This window comes from Ambystoma mexicanum, chromosome 4q (genome assembly GCF_040938575.1).
Source record: "Ambystoma mexicanum isolate Mex_15411 chromosome 4q, UKY_AmexF1_1, whole genome shotgun sequence".
NCBI lineage: Eukaryota > Metazoa > Chordata > Amphibia > Caudata > Ambystomatidae > Ambystoma > Ambystoma mexicanum.
This window is the reverse complement of record NC_090928.1, coordinates 495,060,135-495,078,985: the sequence shown is the minus strand read 5'-3', so window position 1 is coordinate 495,078,985 and position 18,851 is coordinate 495,060,135. Positions and strand designations below refer to the sequence as shown.

The following is an 18,851-nucleotide window of genomic DNA, read 5'->3' as shown; positions in this document are numbered from 1 at the left end:
AGTGCCCGTTGGCCAGGGTGTCCAACACCCAACGGTCGGTGGAGATTGACTCCCACACGGTGACTAACTTCGTCAGCCGGCCTCCCACCGGGGTGCTTCGGTGGGGGCCCAACAACACGGCCGGGTCAGTCTTGCTTGGAGACGGCCTTGCCGCCTTGGCCTCCTTGGCGACGACGGCAGGATCCCCCTTGCTTGCCACAACCTCTGTGGCTTCCTGGGAAGAGGAGCGGGCCGCCTGGCGGTAAGTGGAGGAGACACCGCTGGAACCTTTGGAGGCACCCTGTCTGCCTCCAGAGCTCCGAAAGGGCAGTCGCTGTTGAAGCACACCTAGGGCCGTCTCCGAGTCGGTCTTGATGGCCTGTAGAGACTCGTCCACCGCCTTACCAAAGAGGTTGTAGCCGTCGAACGGCATGTCCAACACTCTGGTCTGGACATCCTGGCGAGTCTGTCGCCGTGAGCCATCCTCGTCATCGGAGGCAAACTCCGTTGCCCAGTTGGCGAAATCCGGTATCAGCAATGTCCGTTGCCACCGTTATGGCGTGATCCGACGCCACCTCGCCTTCCTGCAGAATTTCTAGGGCCTCTGCCCTCTTGTCAGGTAGGAAGTCTAGCAGGGGAGCTATCTTGAACCAGAGCTCCCTGTCGTAGCGGGCCACGATCGTTAAGGCATTGGCCGCCTTAATCATTGTCGCCGCCGCCAACGACGAGATGACTCGTCGTCCCATGGAGTCCAACTTCTTGCCCTTGCTGTCCGGCGGGGAAGTGGAAGTTGAAGCCGCCGCACCCGCAGCCTTCTTAGCCGCTGCCGAGACGACAGTCCGGCGTGGGCTGGGCCCTGAGGCACAAGGGGGCGGCATCGGGGACTCTGTACTTCTTCTCGTACCCGTCTCTCTTGGCGGGTGTCGTGGAAGGTTTCTTGAGGACAGCAAGCCCCTCGTTCCAGATGTCGAGCAAAGGCACCGCGAGGACAGTCTTCCTCTTGGCCTCTCGTCGTTGGTACAAAAACCCTTCCTTTTTTTGTTCTTCAGGGCAGAGCTGGAAGAGCTTGGATGCCCTGGTTATCATGGCGTGGAAAGAGCCAATTTCGTCAGCTGGGAAGCCCGCAGGTGGGGAAAGGGGGAGAGGGGTGATGACGGGATTGCCGCCGTCATCGTCCGTCCCCGTCGCTTTGTCATTCGCCGCATCCTCTAGGGTCCGGCGAGGACGAGGGGTCCACAGGTCTCGCAGGCACGAAGGGCGGAGCAGGGTGGACTCTCCTTCGCTTGTTCGGAGGGCTACCCGACGGGCCCGGTTCTGGATCCTCCATCGGGGTCCGTGGTAATCTTGTCCTTATCTCGGTACATAAGGATTGGATTGCCAACAAAATGGCCGAGCTATACTGGGGCTCGGGTAATGGCTGCAACGGAAGGGATGGCCGTTCCACTGGGCCCTCTATGTCGCCATCGTTGCTATCTTCGATCACGTCAGAAGGGACCACCCCCTGGGATCGAACCCTCTCGAACCTCTCGTTGAGGCCTATAGACCTCTCATTGAGGCCTATGGACCTCTCATTGAGGCCTATGGACCTCTCATTGAGGCCTATGGACCTCTCATTGAGGCCTATGGACCTCTCATTGAGGCCCTTCTCGGTTTCCACCAGCTCCTTCTCAGAGGCTGATTCAGAGTCTGTAATGGCCACCGGCCCCCCCCTCTTTTTCCGCCGGGGGCTTCACGGGGGTCATAACGATGGGCTGGAAAGAGGATTCCCTCCGCGGTGGCAGGGATATTCTGGGCTCAGAGGCCATTTCCACTGGCGTAGTCTCAGCCGGCTTCGCCAGGGTCGCAGTGACCACTTCGACAGAGGCCTTTGCCGGATAGATCAAAGCCCTCACCACTTTAGGTGCGTCCTTGGCCTTCGCCTTGGGGGGGAGGGTCAGCGCCTCGCTCCCCCTTCGAGATCGACCAGGTCCGCTCCAGCAGCTTACCTGGGTTCTCAGACTTCCTCTTCCCCAAACCAGAGCGCTGGCTTGTGGTCGAACGTGCCGGGGAAGTAGCGCCCTGCCTGGCAGCCGAAGAACCCGACCTTTCGGCGCTCCCGGTGCCCGCGGACTCGCGGTGCTTGGCCTTCTGTTGGGCCCCAGTCGCTGGGGCACCCTCACAGGACTTAGAAGCCCTCTCAGACTTTTTCTTTGCCTTCTCACCTGCTGTGCCCTTCTCCAGCCAGGCGGCGAGGCGGGAACGACGATCTTGTTTGGTCCGTTCCGAAAGGTTCTTGCAGAACGCACAGTCCTTCTCCACGTGCGTCTTGTTCTCATGAAGACAGTAGAGACAACGTGTGTGTTCGTCCTCCATGAAAAGGTTCTGCAATCCGCATCCAGGGCAGCACCTGAACAGCTTGGATCCAGGCGTCGAGCTTCCCTTGTCCTGGGCCATGTCCGTTGAGGTAGGCTGCAGATCTTCCGGAATCCTCCAAGAAGTGTAAACTGGACGAAAACTTCACCTTTGAGGGGCGTAGAAGAATTCCGAAACGGATACTCGTTGTCGGAAGTAGAAATGGTGGAGCCTGAGGCTCGAATAAACCGAGAAAATGAGAATCTCCTGAAAAAGCGTGAAAACGCAGCAAAAAACTCGAGAGCTAAACACGAGGACTCCCAACACTTGAGTGTGCAGTAAAAATCTGAGGATGGCTGCCAGAGGCGGGGTTTAGGGAGAGGGCAGTAATTGACTGGGGGCAGTATGACCCAGAGATCAGTGATTGGTTACTATTAAGAAAGAGATCAGAAACGAAACTGATACTGATTTTTTTCTTTACCGAGGATTTCCAGCCTGACGACGGGGAATATTCATGAGCATGTGAATCCATGCCAGACCCCATGCTGGAGAAGAACAAGTTATTTCTTACCTTGTAGCGTCGACGGGATGTTCCTACGACGTATTCCTTATCTTTGATAATACGTGTCCAGCTTGCTGGCCTCGGAAATCTTTTCTGTAGAGGGCGCTGCGCATCGACGGCCACCGTATCGGCGCCGACGTCACCATGCCCAGAAATAGCCACACGCGGCGTCCGTTGCTCAGTTCCGTTTTGTAGCATAAGAAAAGTCATGCCTGAATTGGTTATTGACCTTGAAGGAGCGTAAGCTGCAACCACAAGGGAAGTATTACTGCGGGGATGGATGGGAGGGGCGATAAGGAATACGTCGGAGGAACATCCAGTCGAAAGAACGTTACAAGGTAAGTAGTAACTTGTTCTTCGAAGGGATTGTGTCCTCCGACGTATTCCTCATCTTTGATAGACTCCCATAGCAGTGGCATGTAATTGGAGGTGGGAGTAAGAATCTTATGTATCCCTTTAGGGATGGACCGAATGTAATACGGCCTTGCCAAATCTGGTCTCTTGACTAGTGGAGGAATCCAGGTTGTACAATTTTGTGAATGTATGTGCGGATGACCATGTGGCAGCAGCACATGTCTCTGACCAGTACCCCTCTTTGGAGAGCCGAAGAGGCTGCGATACCCCTGGTTGAATGAGCCCTAGGATTTTGGGGTGGCTCTTTCCCTGCCAGTTTGTAACATTCCAGAATGGCCAAAATAATCCACCTGGAAATGGTTTTGTTATGGGTAGTCCCAACTTGTGACCTGAGTATCCTACAAACAGTTGGTCTGCTTGCCTGATAATAGCCATTCTGCGGATGTAAAAGCTGAGCGCTCGCCTTGGGTCCAGCCTATGTAGCCTTTCTTCCTCTTTCCCCGGATGGGGAGGAGGGTAGAACGAAGGTAAGGTAATATGAAATTCAGAAACCACCTTTGGGAGGAAATTAGGCTTCACCTGTAGGACAACTTTGTCCTTGTGGAAAATAGTATGTGGGGGTTTCCAGGAGAGAGCTTGTAGGTCGCTCACCCTCCTAGCAGATGTTAGTGCTACCAATAGGACAGTTTTAAGCGTGACAAATCTCAGCGAACATGAGTGAAGTGGTTCGAATGGAGTGCCCATTGGGAAGTTTAAGACTAAGCTTAAGTTCCATAAGGGAACCTGGAATGGTTTTGGAGGATAAACATTAGTTAATCCTTGGAGAAATGTTATCACTAGAGGTAGTTTGAAATACAATGGTTCCTCCGCAGTGCGCTTGAAGATTGAAAGCGCTGCAAGATAGCCTTTTACAGTGCCAACTTTAAGGCCTGAGTTTGCCAAGTAGAGTAGAAACGATAACACCATTGGTGTACCACATGAAAACGGGTCGATATTCTCTTCCCTACACCAGCTGCAAAATTTGTTCCAACGGCAGCGGTATAAAGACTTTGTTGCTGGCCTTCTGGCTGAAAGCAACACCCCCATGACGTCATCAGGGAGATCCCAATCCTTGTACCTCACCCTTTCAGAAGCCAAGCGTGAAGGTTGAGGGTTCTGGTGTCTGGATGGAGAACCGGACCTCCCTTCTGCGAGAGAAGATTCTCTTTGAGTGGAAGACGGATTGGAGGGTAGATGGACATATCTAGAAGGTCCGGGTACCACGTCCTCCTGGCCCAGTCTGGGGCAATTAGGATCATGGTTTTCCGAAATCTTCTCAACCTCCTGATCATTTGAGGAATAATAGGGACTGGTGGGAACGCGTAAAGGAGTGGAAACTCCCAGTCCACTACGAACGCGTCTCCTAGAGCTCCTCTCGGGGGAAATTCCCTTGAACAGAACAGATCGCACTTCCTGTTGGTGCTTGTGGCGAACAAATCCACCTGAGGGGTTCCCCAAAGGGCAAAGATCTCTTGAAGGACTTCCTGAGCTAGCTCCCACTCGTGGGAGACTGCTCTGCCTGCTCAGAGCATCCGCTGTGAAGTTCTTCTCTCCGGCTAGGTGGACTGTTGATAGAGAGATTCCTTCCCGAATTGCCCAAAACCAGAGCTGCATTGCCTCTCTGCACAGTGGCAGTGACCCTACACCTCTTTTGTTGAGGTAGTGCATGGCCACCATGTTGTCCGTCATTATCAGGACATTTATCCCCTGTGCTGATGGCAGGAAAGCTCTCAGTGCTAGTCTGATCGCTCTCAGCTCCAATAGGTTGATGTGTAGTCTGGACTCCGATGGAGACCAACGACCGCTGATGGCCAAGTCGTTGGCATGGGCTCCCCACCCAGTGAGTGAGGCGTCTGTGACTACTGTTATCTCCGGCCATAGTTGCCAAAACAGTTCTCTTTTCAAGATGTTCTCTGGATAGGCCCACCATTGAAGGTCGCGGGCTACTTTGTCCGGAATCCGGAGGAGATCTGTCATTCTCCCTGAGAATTGCGACCACTGAGTTTTCAGTGCCCACTGAAGAGATCTCATTCTCAGGCGAGCCTCTGGCACAAGGAAGATGCAGGATGCCATGAGGCCTAGCAACCTCAAAAAGTCGAAGGCTTGGAGACGTTGGGCATTTTGCAACTTGTTGACCATCTGCAAAATATCTTGAGCCCTCACCACTGGTGGCGAGGCTTTTCCCAGGGAAGTGTCCAGGACCGCTCCAATGAACTGGAGTCTCTGTGATGGTATCATCTGTGACTTCTTTAAATTGAGGGAGAAGCCCAGTTTGTGAAGGAAGTGGCAGACATAATCTAGCTGGGTCTGAGCTTGTTCCGAAGATACAGCCCTGATCAGCCAATCGTCCAGGTAGGGGTAGACGTGGATCCCTTCCCTCCTTAGACTTGCAGCCACTACCGACATTAGCTTGGTGAAGACCCGCGGGGCGGAGGTCAGCTCAAATGGCAGAACTCGAAATTGATAATGAGAGTCGCCAATTGCGAACCTGAGGTATTTCCTGTGTTTGGGATGGATTGGCACATGGAAATTAGTATCCTGAAGGTCCACAGATACCAGCCAGTCCTGGAGCTGGAGGGCCTGAAGGATCTGAGAGAGTTACCATCTTGAACTTTTCCTTCCTGAGGAACTTGTTCAATTCTCTCCAGGATGGATCTCAGTCCTCCATCCTTCTTTGGTATGAGAAGTAGGGGGGAGTACCAGCCCTTGTTCCTGTCCGCTACAGGTACCGGTTCTATGGCACCTTTCTCTAGCAGCTCTATAATTTCCTGCAAGAGGAGCAGATCTGGAACTTTTAGAGAGCTGTTCCCCGGTGGATGACTCTGAGGGATGTGTAGAAAGGGTAGGCAGTAACGCTCGGCAACTGTCTCCAATGCCCAAGCATCTGACGTTATAGCCTGCCATTCCGTCAGATGGTGAGTTAACCTGCCCCCTACCGGTGTCTTGTGTGGAAAGACACCAGAGTGGTTTGGGGGCGGCTGATGCAGATGGAGGGTAAATAGGCACTTGCTGCTGCTGCGGCATTAGTACCTTTGACCCGTCCACCTCGGGTGGATCTCCTTTGGCCTCTTTGAGCCGGCTGTCCTCTGCCTTTCCCGAATGCGGAATAATAGCGAAAGGACTTTCTTCTCCCAGAGGTTCCTGAGGGGCGAAAAGGAGTTTGGCGGATAGCAGCTCCTAAAGATTTTGCTGCTGCTTTAGATGTCTGCAACTTTTCCAGACTGTCATCAGTCTTTTTTCCGAATAATGAAGAGCCGTCAAAGAGCATATTCAAAAGTCTGGCCTGTACATCTGGAGCAAAGCCAGACTTTCACAACCACGCATGCCTGCGGATTGTTGTACTTGCCGCCATGGCCCTGCTGATACTGTCAGCGGAATCGATGCCAGTTTGAAGTGACTCGCACATGGCATCTTTGCCATCTTTAATAATGTTAAGGAAGGCTTCCTTTTCCTCTCCTTCGGGTATGCAGTCAGCGGCTGATGAAGCACACTCCCACAGTGTGTGACTGAACCTGGCGAGCGTACAGGTGGCGTTGATGGACTTCAACACCATACTACAAGCAGAGAAGACTTTCTTTGCCATAGAATCGTACCTCTTCTCTCTATCCTGTGGGACAGTAGGGCAAGCGGTCCTGCTGCTTGATGAAGTTGCCGCTTGGACCACCAGGCTCTCTGGAGTCGGGTGTTTCGATAAGTATTCAGGGTCAGCAGCAGCTACCCTATACTTGGCTGATAATCTTTTAATTGACAGCAGGGATAACTTCAGGAGTTTCCCAGTTAGATGCAATTTTTCTTTGTAAGGCTGTATGGAAGGGACCACAGGATCCTCCTGTGGACCTTTGTCTAATATGTCTGTCAGGTCATCCTGTTGAAAAACAGGCAAAGGTGCAGACCAACCCATGAATTCAATAATTCTTGCCATCAGGGTTCTATAGGGTGTTTCGGCATGTTCCCCTGGGTCTGGCTTAACAAACTCCACTTCTGGGGAAGGTCCAGCCCACTTGCCTCTTGTAATGACTCCTGTAGGTCTTTCAACCTTCTTTCCTCAGAGGTGAAATCCTCTGAAACAGGTAGTGTGGTCCTCTGCAACTCGAAGATTTCCTGGTCAGAATCTTCCCCTTCTTCATAAATTGAAGATAATCCAGGGTACTCTGACCTCTGAAATGGTATAAAACCCATTTCTAAGGCAGAAGGAGGCAAATTTGTCATTATTGGGCGAGAAAACATCGATGTCGACGCTGATGTGACAGGCTTCGAGAAAACCGGAAGAGGCCTCGAAGAACTCGAGTGGATCGGGATCCTACTCGAGGACATCGACGACGGGCTCGGCGTCGTGCCGGAGGCTCTTGGTATCACCGTTGACTGTGGAGTAGCCGTGGTCTTCTCTTTCATCGGCGTCGAGTCGATCGACCGATGCGAAGAACCTTTTGACAACGGCGTTGATGGCGCCGATCCATGCGTCGAAGGGATCTTCGAAGACGGTGCCTTCTTACCCGATGGCCCGTGCCACTCTCGGGTGGAATGTTTCGCCGGGTGCTGCGACTCGCGGCGTTTTGATTTTTTGGGTTTTTCACCCGGGGTATCACCCTCGAGGGGGACGAGGCTGCTTTCTCGAAGACGCTTAACATTTTCTTCCTGAATTCCTCCCACTCAGCCTGAGAGCTGTGTTTTGTGGGGCAGGAGACCCTTTCTGGGGAAACAGAAGACGACGAGGAAGGGGATCTTCGACGTCTCTTCTTTAAGTGTCTTGATCTCGAATGGTGGGAGCTACTTCGAGATCTAGAATGGGAATGTTTGACGGCGAGGAGACGAATGCCTCGGCCGAAGAAACTTTCAAGGAGGTTTTGACTGACTTACCCCTCTCGAGCTTCCCCTTGCGCTCCTTCAAGGCTTTCGCCGTCACGGACATGCAGTCCTCACTCCGAACAATGGTGCTCGGCTCCCAAGCACCACAAGCAGATCCTGTGTGGATCCGTTATCGACATTTTTTTACCACAGTCTCAACATTTTTTGAAGCCGGATCGCGGCTTTGTCGGTTCCGATGAAGATGCCATCGAGAACGAGTTGGTATTCGAGTAGATGTAGATTAGATTATCTGACTGAACAACGATGTTCCGAGGCCCCACGAAGCGGGGAAAAACGGAACTGAGCAACGGACGCCGCGCGTGGCTATTTATGGGCATGGTGATGTCTGCGCTGATACGGTGGCCGTCGAGGGACGTCGACGCACAGCGCCCTCTACAGAAAAAATGTCCAAGGCCAGCAAGCTGGAAACGTATTATCAAAGATAAGGAATCCCTTCGAACTATAGGTTTTGTCGTTGGAAGTGCGGGTGAAAAATGCAGTTTAGCACTTAGAGACCGTACTCTGTAACCCTCACAGTGAGGTTTTGACATCCATTTGGACTCTACTTATTTAGTTCCAACATTTTCACAAATTATTAGAAATTTTGCATTAAATCCAGAAAATATCAGACAATCAAGCAGGCATGCATTATATTAAAGAAATGGCACCGCTCTTCCAATGAGGGAACTCGGAATGCAGGCTTTACTTCTTGGTATTTCCAGTCATCCAAGCCCTCAAGCAGCTGATATCATCCCGTCCTCATGGGGCAAAGGCCTATGGTCACCAAGCACAAATCCCCCCCCCCCTAAACCTCTCCTAGCCTCCCTAGCTCCCCCAATCTCTGCACCATTCCCTCACAACTGTACCAGCCTTGCATCATCCCCCAACTCCACCAGTCCCGCTACGTCGATCAGCAGCAGTAGCTGTCATGGAAAGGTTGACAGAACTAGGAGTAGCCCTCTTCACACATTTTAGTCCACTGCAGTGTTTCTCAACTTAAAATAGAAAAAATGCAAGCTATTAGCACACCGCAACACACACCAGAGTGCTAATCACAATAACACCATAGGTGATAGGGCAGGGTAAGGGGAGGCATTACCGGTCAAATAATGGCGCCAGAGCCCACTGCAAGCTCCTTAACTCACTCTGCCAGTAACTCAGGGCCGGACCATTAACTAACAGTAGTCCCCACCTATCACAGAATGTTATTGCTTAATTATTTCACCCAGTCAGTAATTCTTCACTTCCATATGGGATATTCATACTGTAGTAATATTGCTGCAGAAACAAATGCAAATGGTTGGTGCATAATCATAAAATACAGCCGCACTTAATTCAAGCATATGTGCAGTTGTATGCATTTTAGCAAACTCGGTTTAGGCTTGGATAGTTTCATAAAGGCCCGTTAGTGCCACACTTTTAATTGATCTAGCCTACCCTGGCAATGACTTGGTGAAGGGGGGTGTGTTGTATCAGTCTTATGTATCTGTCTGGGCAGGGAAGTGTTGGAGTGTATGTCAGAGTGAGCGTGATGTAACATACAGAATGTGTATGTTATGAACTGTAGAATGCCTAATCCCGTGCTCAATAGAGGCAGTTGGAGGAATGGGAAATGGGCGGTGGGCACCAGTGGTTCGTCACCTTAAGACCTTGCTGAAGCAACCATGTTACCTTAAAGAACCTATAATGACGTAACCTGAGCAATGGAGGATGTACTTTACAACATGACTTACTAGGCGGAAGTGTCTAGCACCACTCATTGAGGCAATGAGGTGCTCAGATAGGTGTTTGGCACTAGAGAAAATCTTCAATTTGAAGCTCAGTGGTAGAGACTGTTTCCATTTATTATATGTATACAAAAAAAAAAAATAGGCTGAGCTTGTGGAAGTGTCTTTCTAAAACTGCATGCTAATTTAACTTGAAGTCAAATCCCTGAATTATCAATGCCACCCCTGCTGTCCTAAATTGATAAAGCACCGACTGTCACATCACCTAACAAACTGTTACTATGTGGAGAGCAGACACTGTGGGCAGAAGAGTTAGGACATAGGGAATATTCAGTACTTTCAGGTGTAAAAACAATTAAATGCATAGTAATACTGGATTTGATCATTGGGAATTAAAGGAATGTGTTGCTATTGTCCCTGGTCTACCATAAACATGAATCAGATGCAATGTTGGTTTACTGTACAAGGTAATGGAGAAAACTCATCCCTCGCCCCCTAGAGTGCAAACTGCCAGCCACCTAGGTTAAGATTTTGCATTATGCGTTCTGTTTATTAAACTTCTGATTCTTAGCCTTTGGGGTGTGGATAAAAAGGGACATTTAGCTGCGGAAATGAGATTTATGTTAATACGTTTTATAGAAATGATCAGCACATATATAGCCCAAAAGTTGAAGTGTGATGTGATTAAGGGGATGTTTGCCTTGAAAACAAAATACCATAACCAGAGGTGAAGAGGAGGCATATATTAAAGAAAAAGGGGATTACTCATTTGATTTTAAGATCAGAGTTTGAAATTGCAGTTGCTCTGGATCCACAGAGTCCTTTATTACAGGAATGTTCCTTGCTGCGTCTCTCTGTAGTTAGCCCAACAGTTGTCTTGCATTTTCCATTTGTTGGCGTGGACAAGAACTGAATAGACTGGAGGGTCAGGCTGGTGTTCCTCGCCTATTCTTGCAGTGCTCCATAATTATACATAAATGCAGGGGGGTGACTTTTCAGAGCGTTAAGCAGTCCATAGGAAGGTGCCCACAGTTACTAACCAGGAGCAGCAAAGAAGAATGCATACCTTATTTTTTCTCATCACTTCCATGCAGGACAGGTCAACAGAATGCCCCGCCTCTGACACACACCTTTTCTCAAACAACCAAATGCCGTCTCTTTTGCATTACGTTTTGGGGTGCATCCAAAACGCAAACGCTACGTAAACACAAAGTGCAGAATGTTATCACCCCAAAGAGCAAAAAACTTACTTGCATATCTGTGAGTTAAAGTCTCTTTTTTTAAAATAAACTGATGCCCCAAACATCAGTATGAATTTAGAGACATGATAGTAAAGACTTGTGCAGGCAAGTGCCTTCTATGGAGGACTGGGTCCAAAACTGAAGACCCTGGGGACTTTGTCCACCGGGGGCAATAAAACTGCAAGTCTGTAGTTATACATATTCATGGTCCTGCGGCTTAGCCCCCTTTAATCCTATACAGGCTAAAATCCGGTTGCTAGAGTGAAAACAAGAGAATGGATAGCAGGTCTGGACTTCTGACTAAGGCAATGTAGTTGACCATCAACAACTCACAAATAAGGAACTACGAGAAAAGGGGGTAGAGGAGTCAAAGAACAACAAGATGGTTTGCACCATGACGTCACCTACCCACAAGGCACCCTCCCCTGCCTCTACAGCTGCACTCCTTTTGCCTACAAGCAAGAAATTCCATATAGCATACATGCAAGCTCTTTCAGTTGCACAAACTACCAAAATCCTCTGGTTTCCCCAAACATGACCTGTAAAACAAAAAATCTTGCTCTCAACCTTATGGATACAGTTTCAAAGTACAAGTAGTAACCAGGATACCGGCAGCAAATTGAAAATAGACGGCAGCACCCTAACATACGATCTCAGCAATTCTGATGCAACTATTTGCAGACTTGAGATGCTAATCGCCGACAAAGACATTATGCGATGTACCCGATCGCAGAGCATTTGAAACTGCCAATTCTCCTAGTGTAGTATGTCCGAAGAGCATATGTTGTCTGCCTTGGCCAACTGCAGTTTTCTTCGAGTAAAAACATTTTCAGGCTATGCAAGTAGCATGTTCACCAGTGGCATTAGTTAATTTGCTGCTACATGGGAATAATGTTTCAGAGTACAGAGGAAGAGGTAAAATCACTTAACTAGCTCAACAGTTTAAACAATGTAGAAAGCAGAATTATGAAATCAGAAACAAGTACACAGAATTTAGGAAAAAGACCAGATTTAAGGATTTGTAGAAAAATAGGACCTTACCTGCTGCTTCTGATACGCTGTGTTGGAATTAATCTTTGATTCCAAAAGTAGAGAACCTGAAAGGTAAAAATATACAATTATTTAAAACATATATAAAGTATTCTCCGTGATAACAGGTTATATTCATGAAATGCCTGCACCCTCATGCCTTGATGACCAGAATACTTAATATATGCAAAGAGATACATTTTGGAAATCAAGGATCCAACCAGTAGGAGAAATAGTATTTGAATCCTAGAACCAGAGGGGAGAGAAATAAATATGAAGATTGTAGCTTGAGGTTTTACACCAGTGCCACAAACATTTACATTACTTGGATACCACAAGTTAAATAGCAGGCAAGTCAAAATCGTGATTCAAGTTCTCCTGTGTTGGGATCTTCAGATATATAGGATAATTTCCATCCGAGTTAGGATGTGGAAAAAAAAAAAAAGAAAAATCCCAAAACATAGGTTAAGATCAAAACTGCAAATGTCTCCGTGAACACCACAAAGCGGTATCACAATTAGTAATTTAAGTTGGGTCGGTCTCCACCCACAATTCCCGCTTCTGAGGAAAACATCTTGCGGAAACGTACCCAAGAAATTCAGTACGATAACTTAGGCAGTGGTAGCAGAGTCAAAATTCATTTATCTAAAGCTGTACAGAAACAGACAAGAACACGGAATATCACTACTATGATGAAATGACGTCTACCGTGCAGGAGTACAGTAATGAGTAGTGGCTAAAGCACCTAACTCAGCTCGCCAACAGCTAAAAAACAAGAGTGATCCCAATCAAAGGTAAACCAGGAGCAGCTAAGAGATGTACCTTTTGTGGCAACGTGGGCCAGTGGAAAGCTATAGTCTGAAGAGGGGTGTGAATGTGATTCAGTAGCAATCCAATCTAAGTATAATAGTCCAAAAAAAAAAAAACAAAGTGTCCAATCAAGGTTCTACACAAATATATACTTTAAACACGCGATATGCAAGAATCTCTAAGTAGAACACTAGGTAAGACTAACCCTGGAGGGAAAATTAAAAAGATAAAATATAGAATATGCAAATTATGAATCGGGGTGAAACGCAATAACCACAATGTATGTTTAGATTTTCTTTTTTTAAAAAGAAATGTTCAGGTGAAACAAGTGACCAAAGCACTCTCTAGGGCTCAAAACGGGACCAAAGGGGCAGTTAATAGTCAGTAAAAACCTTTCGGTGGTTGAACAGCATCAAATCCAGGCTTCTTGGTGCTGTGTGAGCAGATCAAGCCAAGTTCGGGTGCAGTGGTTTGTGTAACCCCAAGCAAGAAACGGGCGTTGGGCTGGTATGAAAAAGGTAGCTAAGAGCAGTTTGCAGGCAGCGTTCGAGCAACGCATTTCGCATGGCTCTCCAGGGTCGGTTCGACGATTGGGTCAGGTTCAAAACATAACTGCTAGTTAGGTTTGGCATGTGACATTCCAACCGTCATAGATCAGGTCCGATGAAGGATTAAAACTGAACTTTATGATGTGCGGCGCAGAGGAGACAATAAGGTTGAGCCAGTTAGAGTAGATGGGTAACCACTGGATTGGGAAAATTTGTTACACTATTCTTTCAGCGGTTCAAAGATAGGGCCGACAAACGAGCCGTTGGTTTGAGCTAACAGGTGACAGGCTCTGCTAGAGATGCAACTGCGTCAAACGGGCTTGCTGTGGTTCGATGAGATGGTCACTGAAGTGCAGATCATGTGCGCCACCAGATTTGGTTCGACAGAAGGAGGGGACATGCGAAGATCCTGGAGACTGGATGTGCAGTTCGAGTTGGGTGGTTTGATGCAGTGTTCAAGGTCGCTATTCAATTGGTCGTCCTGGGTCTGGTAGATTAGTGAAGATCGGCAACGAAGACACTGTAGGTTTGAAGAATGGTTTGAACAGTGAAGAAGTCATCAATGGCTTCTTGTTCCAGCCGAGGGGACAATGAGCTCGGCAGGTGCGGTCCAGCTGCAAACTGGTCTGAAAGGTACTACACAGTGGTTCATAGGATCAGTCGAGTGCCAAAGTAATCACCAGAGGGTCCTGTTGGTTTGACCAAGCTGAATGAATTTGAATCGGTTTGACAGAAAAACACAGATCTCCTGGTTGTTTTGAGTCTCAGGTTGCTTTGAGTCTCAATCTAGGGATACGTTTTAGTCCTTGTGCTCAGACCTCACCCTGCAGCCCCCACCACAGAGGAGGTTGTCCCACAAATGCAGGTGGACTTAAAACACAGGGAGTGTATTGAGTACTGGTGTGGTTGGCAGAGAGGCAGGTCTTGTACCTCCAGCAATTCACCCACAATGTTGCTTGAGGATGGTTAGGGGGCTTGCCTCTGCCTTGGACACTAGTCTTCACCTCACGGTGCAGGACCTTTGAAAGATCAACTCTCCCAACAAGAGGTCCAATTAATCTTTCTTTTAGTGTTGGTCTGAAAGAAAATCAAAGGAGTGGGAGACCCTTCTTTCCAAAGAAAAAGCTCTTATGTGACTGGAACAAAGGTTGTGCTACAGGAATAACAAAGTTACTCACTGTAGTGACTACTTACTCCTAGTCCATAGTCCCCTTTCCTCAATACTTGTGGGACAATCAATCCTTTGGGATGGGTCAGAGCACTGCTATTAAAAAGCATCAAAAATAAAAATGTTGCCCGTCTTATTTTTACACTATGCCACCGCGCGTGGCCGTAACCCCACCCTTCTGAGCTCCGCCTCGGCCTTCAGTCCTTTTCTATTGCCAGGTCCGAGACCATTTAACAAACAAAGTGCCAACTAACCAACTAACATTTCCATCCCTCTGCATACACCTCTCAAACTATAACCAAACACAACCACAAGCCTAAAACGCAGCAATCCGCACAAACTTCACAACAATGTAAAAACAAACCACACACAGATTTGCACAAGAGCACACAACGACTACAGACCATAAAACACCCCAAGCCCAGCCAACGGGCACACCGTGCTGAGGCTGCCAACAGCACATCACTGCTCTCTTGCACTTTTCCAGCTTACTCCCACTAACCCACCCATCTCCTCCCCTTTTTCAGAGCCGCCAGAGCGCCAGTGGACCACTTCGGTGGTGATAATGTTAAAGGACATTTGTACCGCGCACTAACAAAGGATACTTTTTAGAGTGGATGGCGGGCGGGCATAGAGAGGAAAGGACACAATGGACTAGGAGTAAGGTAGTCCCTACGGTGAGTAACTTTGTTATACTCCTACGTCCCATCCTCCTTTCCTCCATAGTTGTGGGAGATTCCCAAGCACAAACCATAGGTAGTACGGGTGGATGGAAAATCCCTTTAGTGGAATAAGTTCAGAACAGCCTGGCCAAATTGGGCATCAGCCCTGGAGCTTAGGTCTAAGCAGTAATGCTTGCAAAAAGCTGATTGGGAGGTCCACGTAGCCACCTTGGCAATGGACTCCCAAGGAACATACTTTTGGAATGCAACAGCAGCCGCTTTGCCACAGACTAGATGTGCACGGATGCCCTTTGGTGGTTGAAGGCCCTGAATCTTATAGGCCCCTGAAATTAAATACATGAGGCAATCCAGCGGGAGATAGATGCTTTGGAAGGTGGTTTCCCTTTTGGGTCTCCGAATTTAACAGAGCTGTGAGGAGCTTCTGAAATCACTCATTCTATCGAGGTAAAATTTGAGGGCTCACCTGACGTCCAGGTTATGTAAAACTCTCAGCATCAGATGCCGGATTAGGGGAAAACACAGGCAAGGAGATCGATTGATTCAAATGTAAATCAGTAACCACCTTAGGCCGGAAGGAAGGAGGAGTGTGAAGCACAACCTTATCTCTGTGGAAAGTGAGGAACGGATGTTCCACAGAAAGCACTTTGAGCTCGCTTACTTGCCTTGTCAATGTTATTGCGATCAGAAAAGCAACTTTCCAAGAGAGGTAATTGAGATCGGTAGTGGCCATGGGTTCAAACGGCTTATGACATTACGAAGTCCAAATTCACATCCCATTTGGGATGAAGAGTCCACACCGGCGGGAAGAGATGAATAAGATCCGCAAAATGCCTTTTGATGACCGATTAGTCAATGAAAAAGGACAGCTGTCCGTGGACAGGTAGGCCGCAATGGCGGATAAATAAGTCCTGCATGACAGAACATGAATGCCAGAAGTTGCCAGGTGAGACACAAAGGATAGAACATTGTCGACAGAAGCATCCCTGGGCTTGAGCTGTTTAGCTGAACACCAATCAACAGAGATTTGCTCCTGTACTGGGACCTTGAAGAAGGTTTCCTGGCCGCTTGGATAATTCGCAAGTCTTCTGACAGATTGAACTGCGCTAAAGATCTGAACTCAGGCACCAGGCCACCAAGCTGAACGATTGTGGGGAGGTGTGCTACAGCTGGCGATTGCTCTGGTGAAGAAGGTCGGGAATCTACGGCAATCTGATAAGGGGAAGTACTGACAGATGGTGTAGTTGGAAAAACAGAATCTGGCTGGCCACCAAGGAGCCATGAACAGGAGAGTGCAGTTCAATGCAGTCCTGAGCTTGCAGAGTGATCGATGAATCAGTGGCAATGGAGGGACCAGCATAAGCCTTCATGTTGTCGCATGGAATCTAGGGCGTTCCCCCAGCGAGGACGCTCCGAGCCCGTCCCTGGATGCATAAAGATGAACTTTGTTTGAATACGTTTCAAAGAGGTCCACCTCTGGAGTGCTCCATGGGAGAGGACATCGCTGTTAATTTCCCACTCGTAACGGGCTGTCGACTGATGACAGAATCTGCAGTCACATTGATGTGACCCAGGATGTGTACAGCCTGGCGCCAAACATTGTACTGGATGGCAAGATCCACAAGGAGAGGCGACTTGGTGCCACCTTGCTTGTTGATGTAAAACATCGCCACAGAATTGCCAGTGCGAATACGCACTACTGTTGGTGATAGTCAGTTGAAAAGCCTTGAGCGCCAGGAACACAGCCAGGAGTTCCAGGTAATCGATATGAAACTGTCTGTCTTGATGCACAAACTGAATACTACGAGGTGACGCAGCGTCGCTCCCCACCCCAGATGGGAGGAGTCTGTAGTAACCGTTACTTGTGGGCAGGGCTCCTGGATGGAGGTCCCCACTGGAAGGTTGTTGGTAGAAGACAACCATTGTAGATCCGCCGTCATGCAGGAAGGAACTGGAATCCGGATCCGAAGCCTGGGACCGGTAGCTCTGAAGAGCTAGCAGAGTGTGCCTCCTCTTTAGACGTGCAAGAGGTAGAGCCAACACGCAAGAAGTCATGAGACCCATACGTCTCTGGAGCCACCAGGCCATCATGTGCGATGAATGGAGGAAGAGTGACACGTGGTCAACCGGTCTGCAATCATGTCAGTCATTAGGAACACCTTGGTACTGACCGTATTTTAACAGGAACCCAGAAAGATCAGGTCTTGAGCGACTGTCATGGATGATTTCTGCCAATTTACCGACAGCCCAAGACGGAACAGGAGCTGAAGGAGTGACTGAAGATTGGTCAAAGCCATCTGTGGGCAAGGACTGCGCAGGAGCCAATTGACCGACATCTTCGTAAACGCACGCCGTGCCAAGCGGAGACCAAAAGGGAGTACACGAAAATGGAAGTGTTCTGCTCCCACAGAGAACCGCAGATATTTTCGATGTGGGCTCCAAATCAGAATGTGCATGTATGCTGGGGAGCAGGTGTAAGTGGATCTAGGTTACCTGGCCTAAACCCTGCCCACCTGGTGCCTTCCTGCTTGCCGCTCTTTTCCCTACTTAAGGAGCCCTCCAGCCGCTTTTCCTTTGCAGATGGGGAGCAGGTGTAAGTGGCTCTAGGTCACCTGGCCTAAGCACCACCCACCTTCTTAGCCCTGCCTCTTCCTTTCTGCTCTTAACTCTTAGATCAAGGGCATCTCTCGCCCAAGCGTCCGAAGTGAAGGGCAGTCAAAGACAAGGGCAATTCCTGTTCGGACCAGGAGGATCCAAGATCCGACTCCCTGCAAAGACATCAGGTAACCATGCACCAACATGTGTTTACACCCTCTGTCCCCACAGGCCATCCCCACCCTCTCTGTTCCCCCTGTGGTGTTCCCTTGTGCCCCCCCCCTTCCCGCACACAGGAGTCTGTCCTGATACATTCTGGTTTCACCATCACAGTCTTGTGGCCAATGCTGGATTTTACTTTTATGGACTTCATTGATTCACGGTGCGTCACCCTTTCTCAACTCTCATGCTGGACTTCTTTTGCATCTTGTACTCATGGTGGCCCTGAATCATGCTGTTCCCATCTTCATCTTGTATCCTGGCTTGCAACATTATGTGTTACTACTGACTTCTGCAATTATATTCTCTCTCCACTCTTTTTGACTGCTTACTCTGTTCTCTCCTCCCTTCCCCTCTCCCTTTTCCCATCTCCTCCCCTTACTTTCTTCTATGCACTTACTCTATCAGAATTGTGGCTGGTTTCCAAGATGGCAGCCACAACAAGGAGATGTACTTGGGTTTCTCTCCTGCCGGGCCGCGGCATAATAAAGCACTTCATCAGGAATTTGGTGCATGTGGGGGGCATACCTCTCCTCCCCAGGTTCGCCACAGAGGACTGTAGTGAGCCTTTGAAAACAAGGAGAAGAAACAGTGCCGGACGACCGCCTGGTCTGCGAAGCACACCGACCAGCTTTCCAGGACGAGAAGGGAGCGAACCAGTGCAGCGCCGACAGTTTGTTGAGGCAGAGGGGCCCCCGGGACCTGAAGAAGCAGAGGTCGGTTG

General features: G+C 48.9%; 1 protein-coding gene across 3 annotated transcripts in view; it reads right to left on the bottom strand.

Moving 5' to 3' along the window:
• The window catches only part of PPP4R3B (protein phosphatase 4 regulatory subunit 3B), an 820,721-nt gene that overhangs the window by 667,138 nt on the left and 134,732 nt on the right, over positions 1-18,851 (bottom strand). For all 3 annotated transcript variants that reach the window (XM_069608059.1, XM_069608058.1, XM_069608060.1), the window contains exon 2: positions 12,120-12,175. In XM_069608059.1, the coding sequence (XP_069464160.1) occupies positions 12,120-12,175 (56 nt within the window). The remainder of the gene's footprint in view (positions 1-12,119; positions 12,176-18,851) is intronic.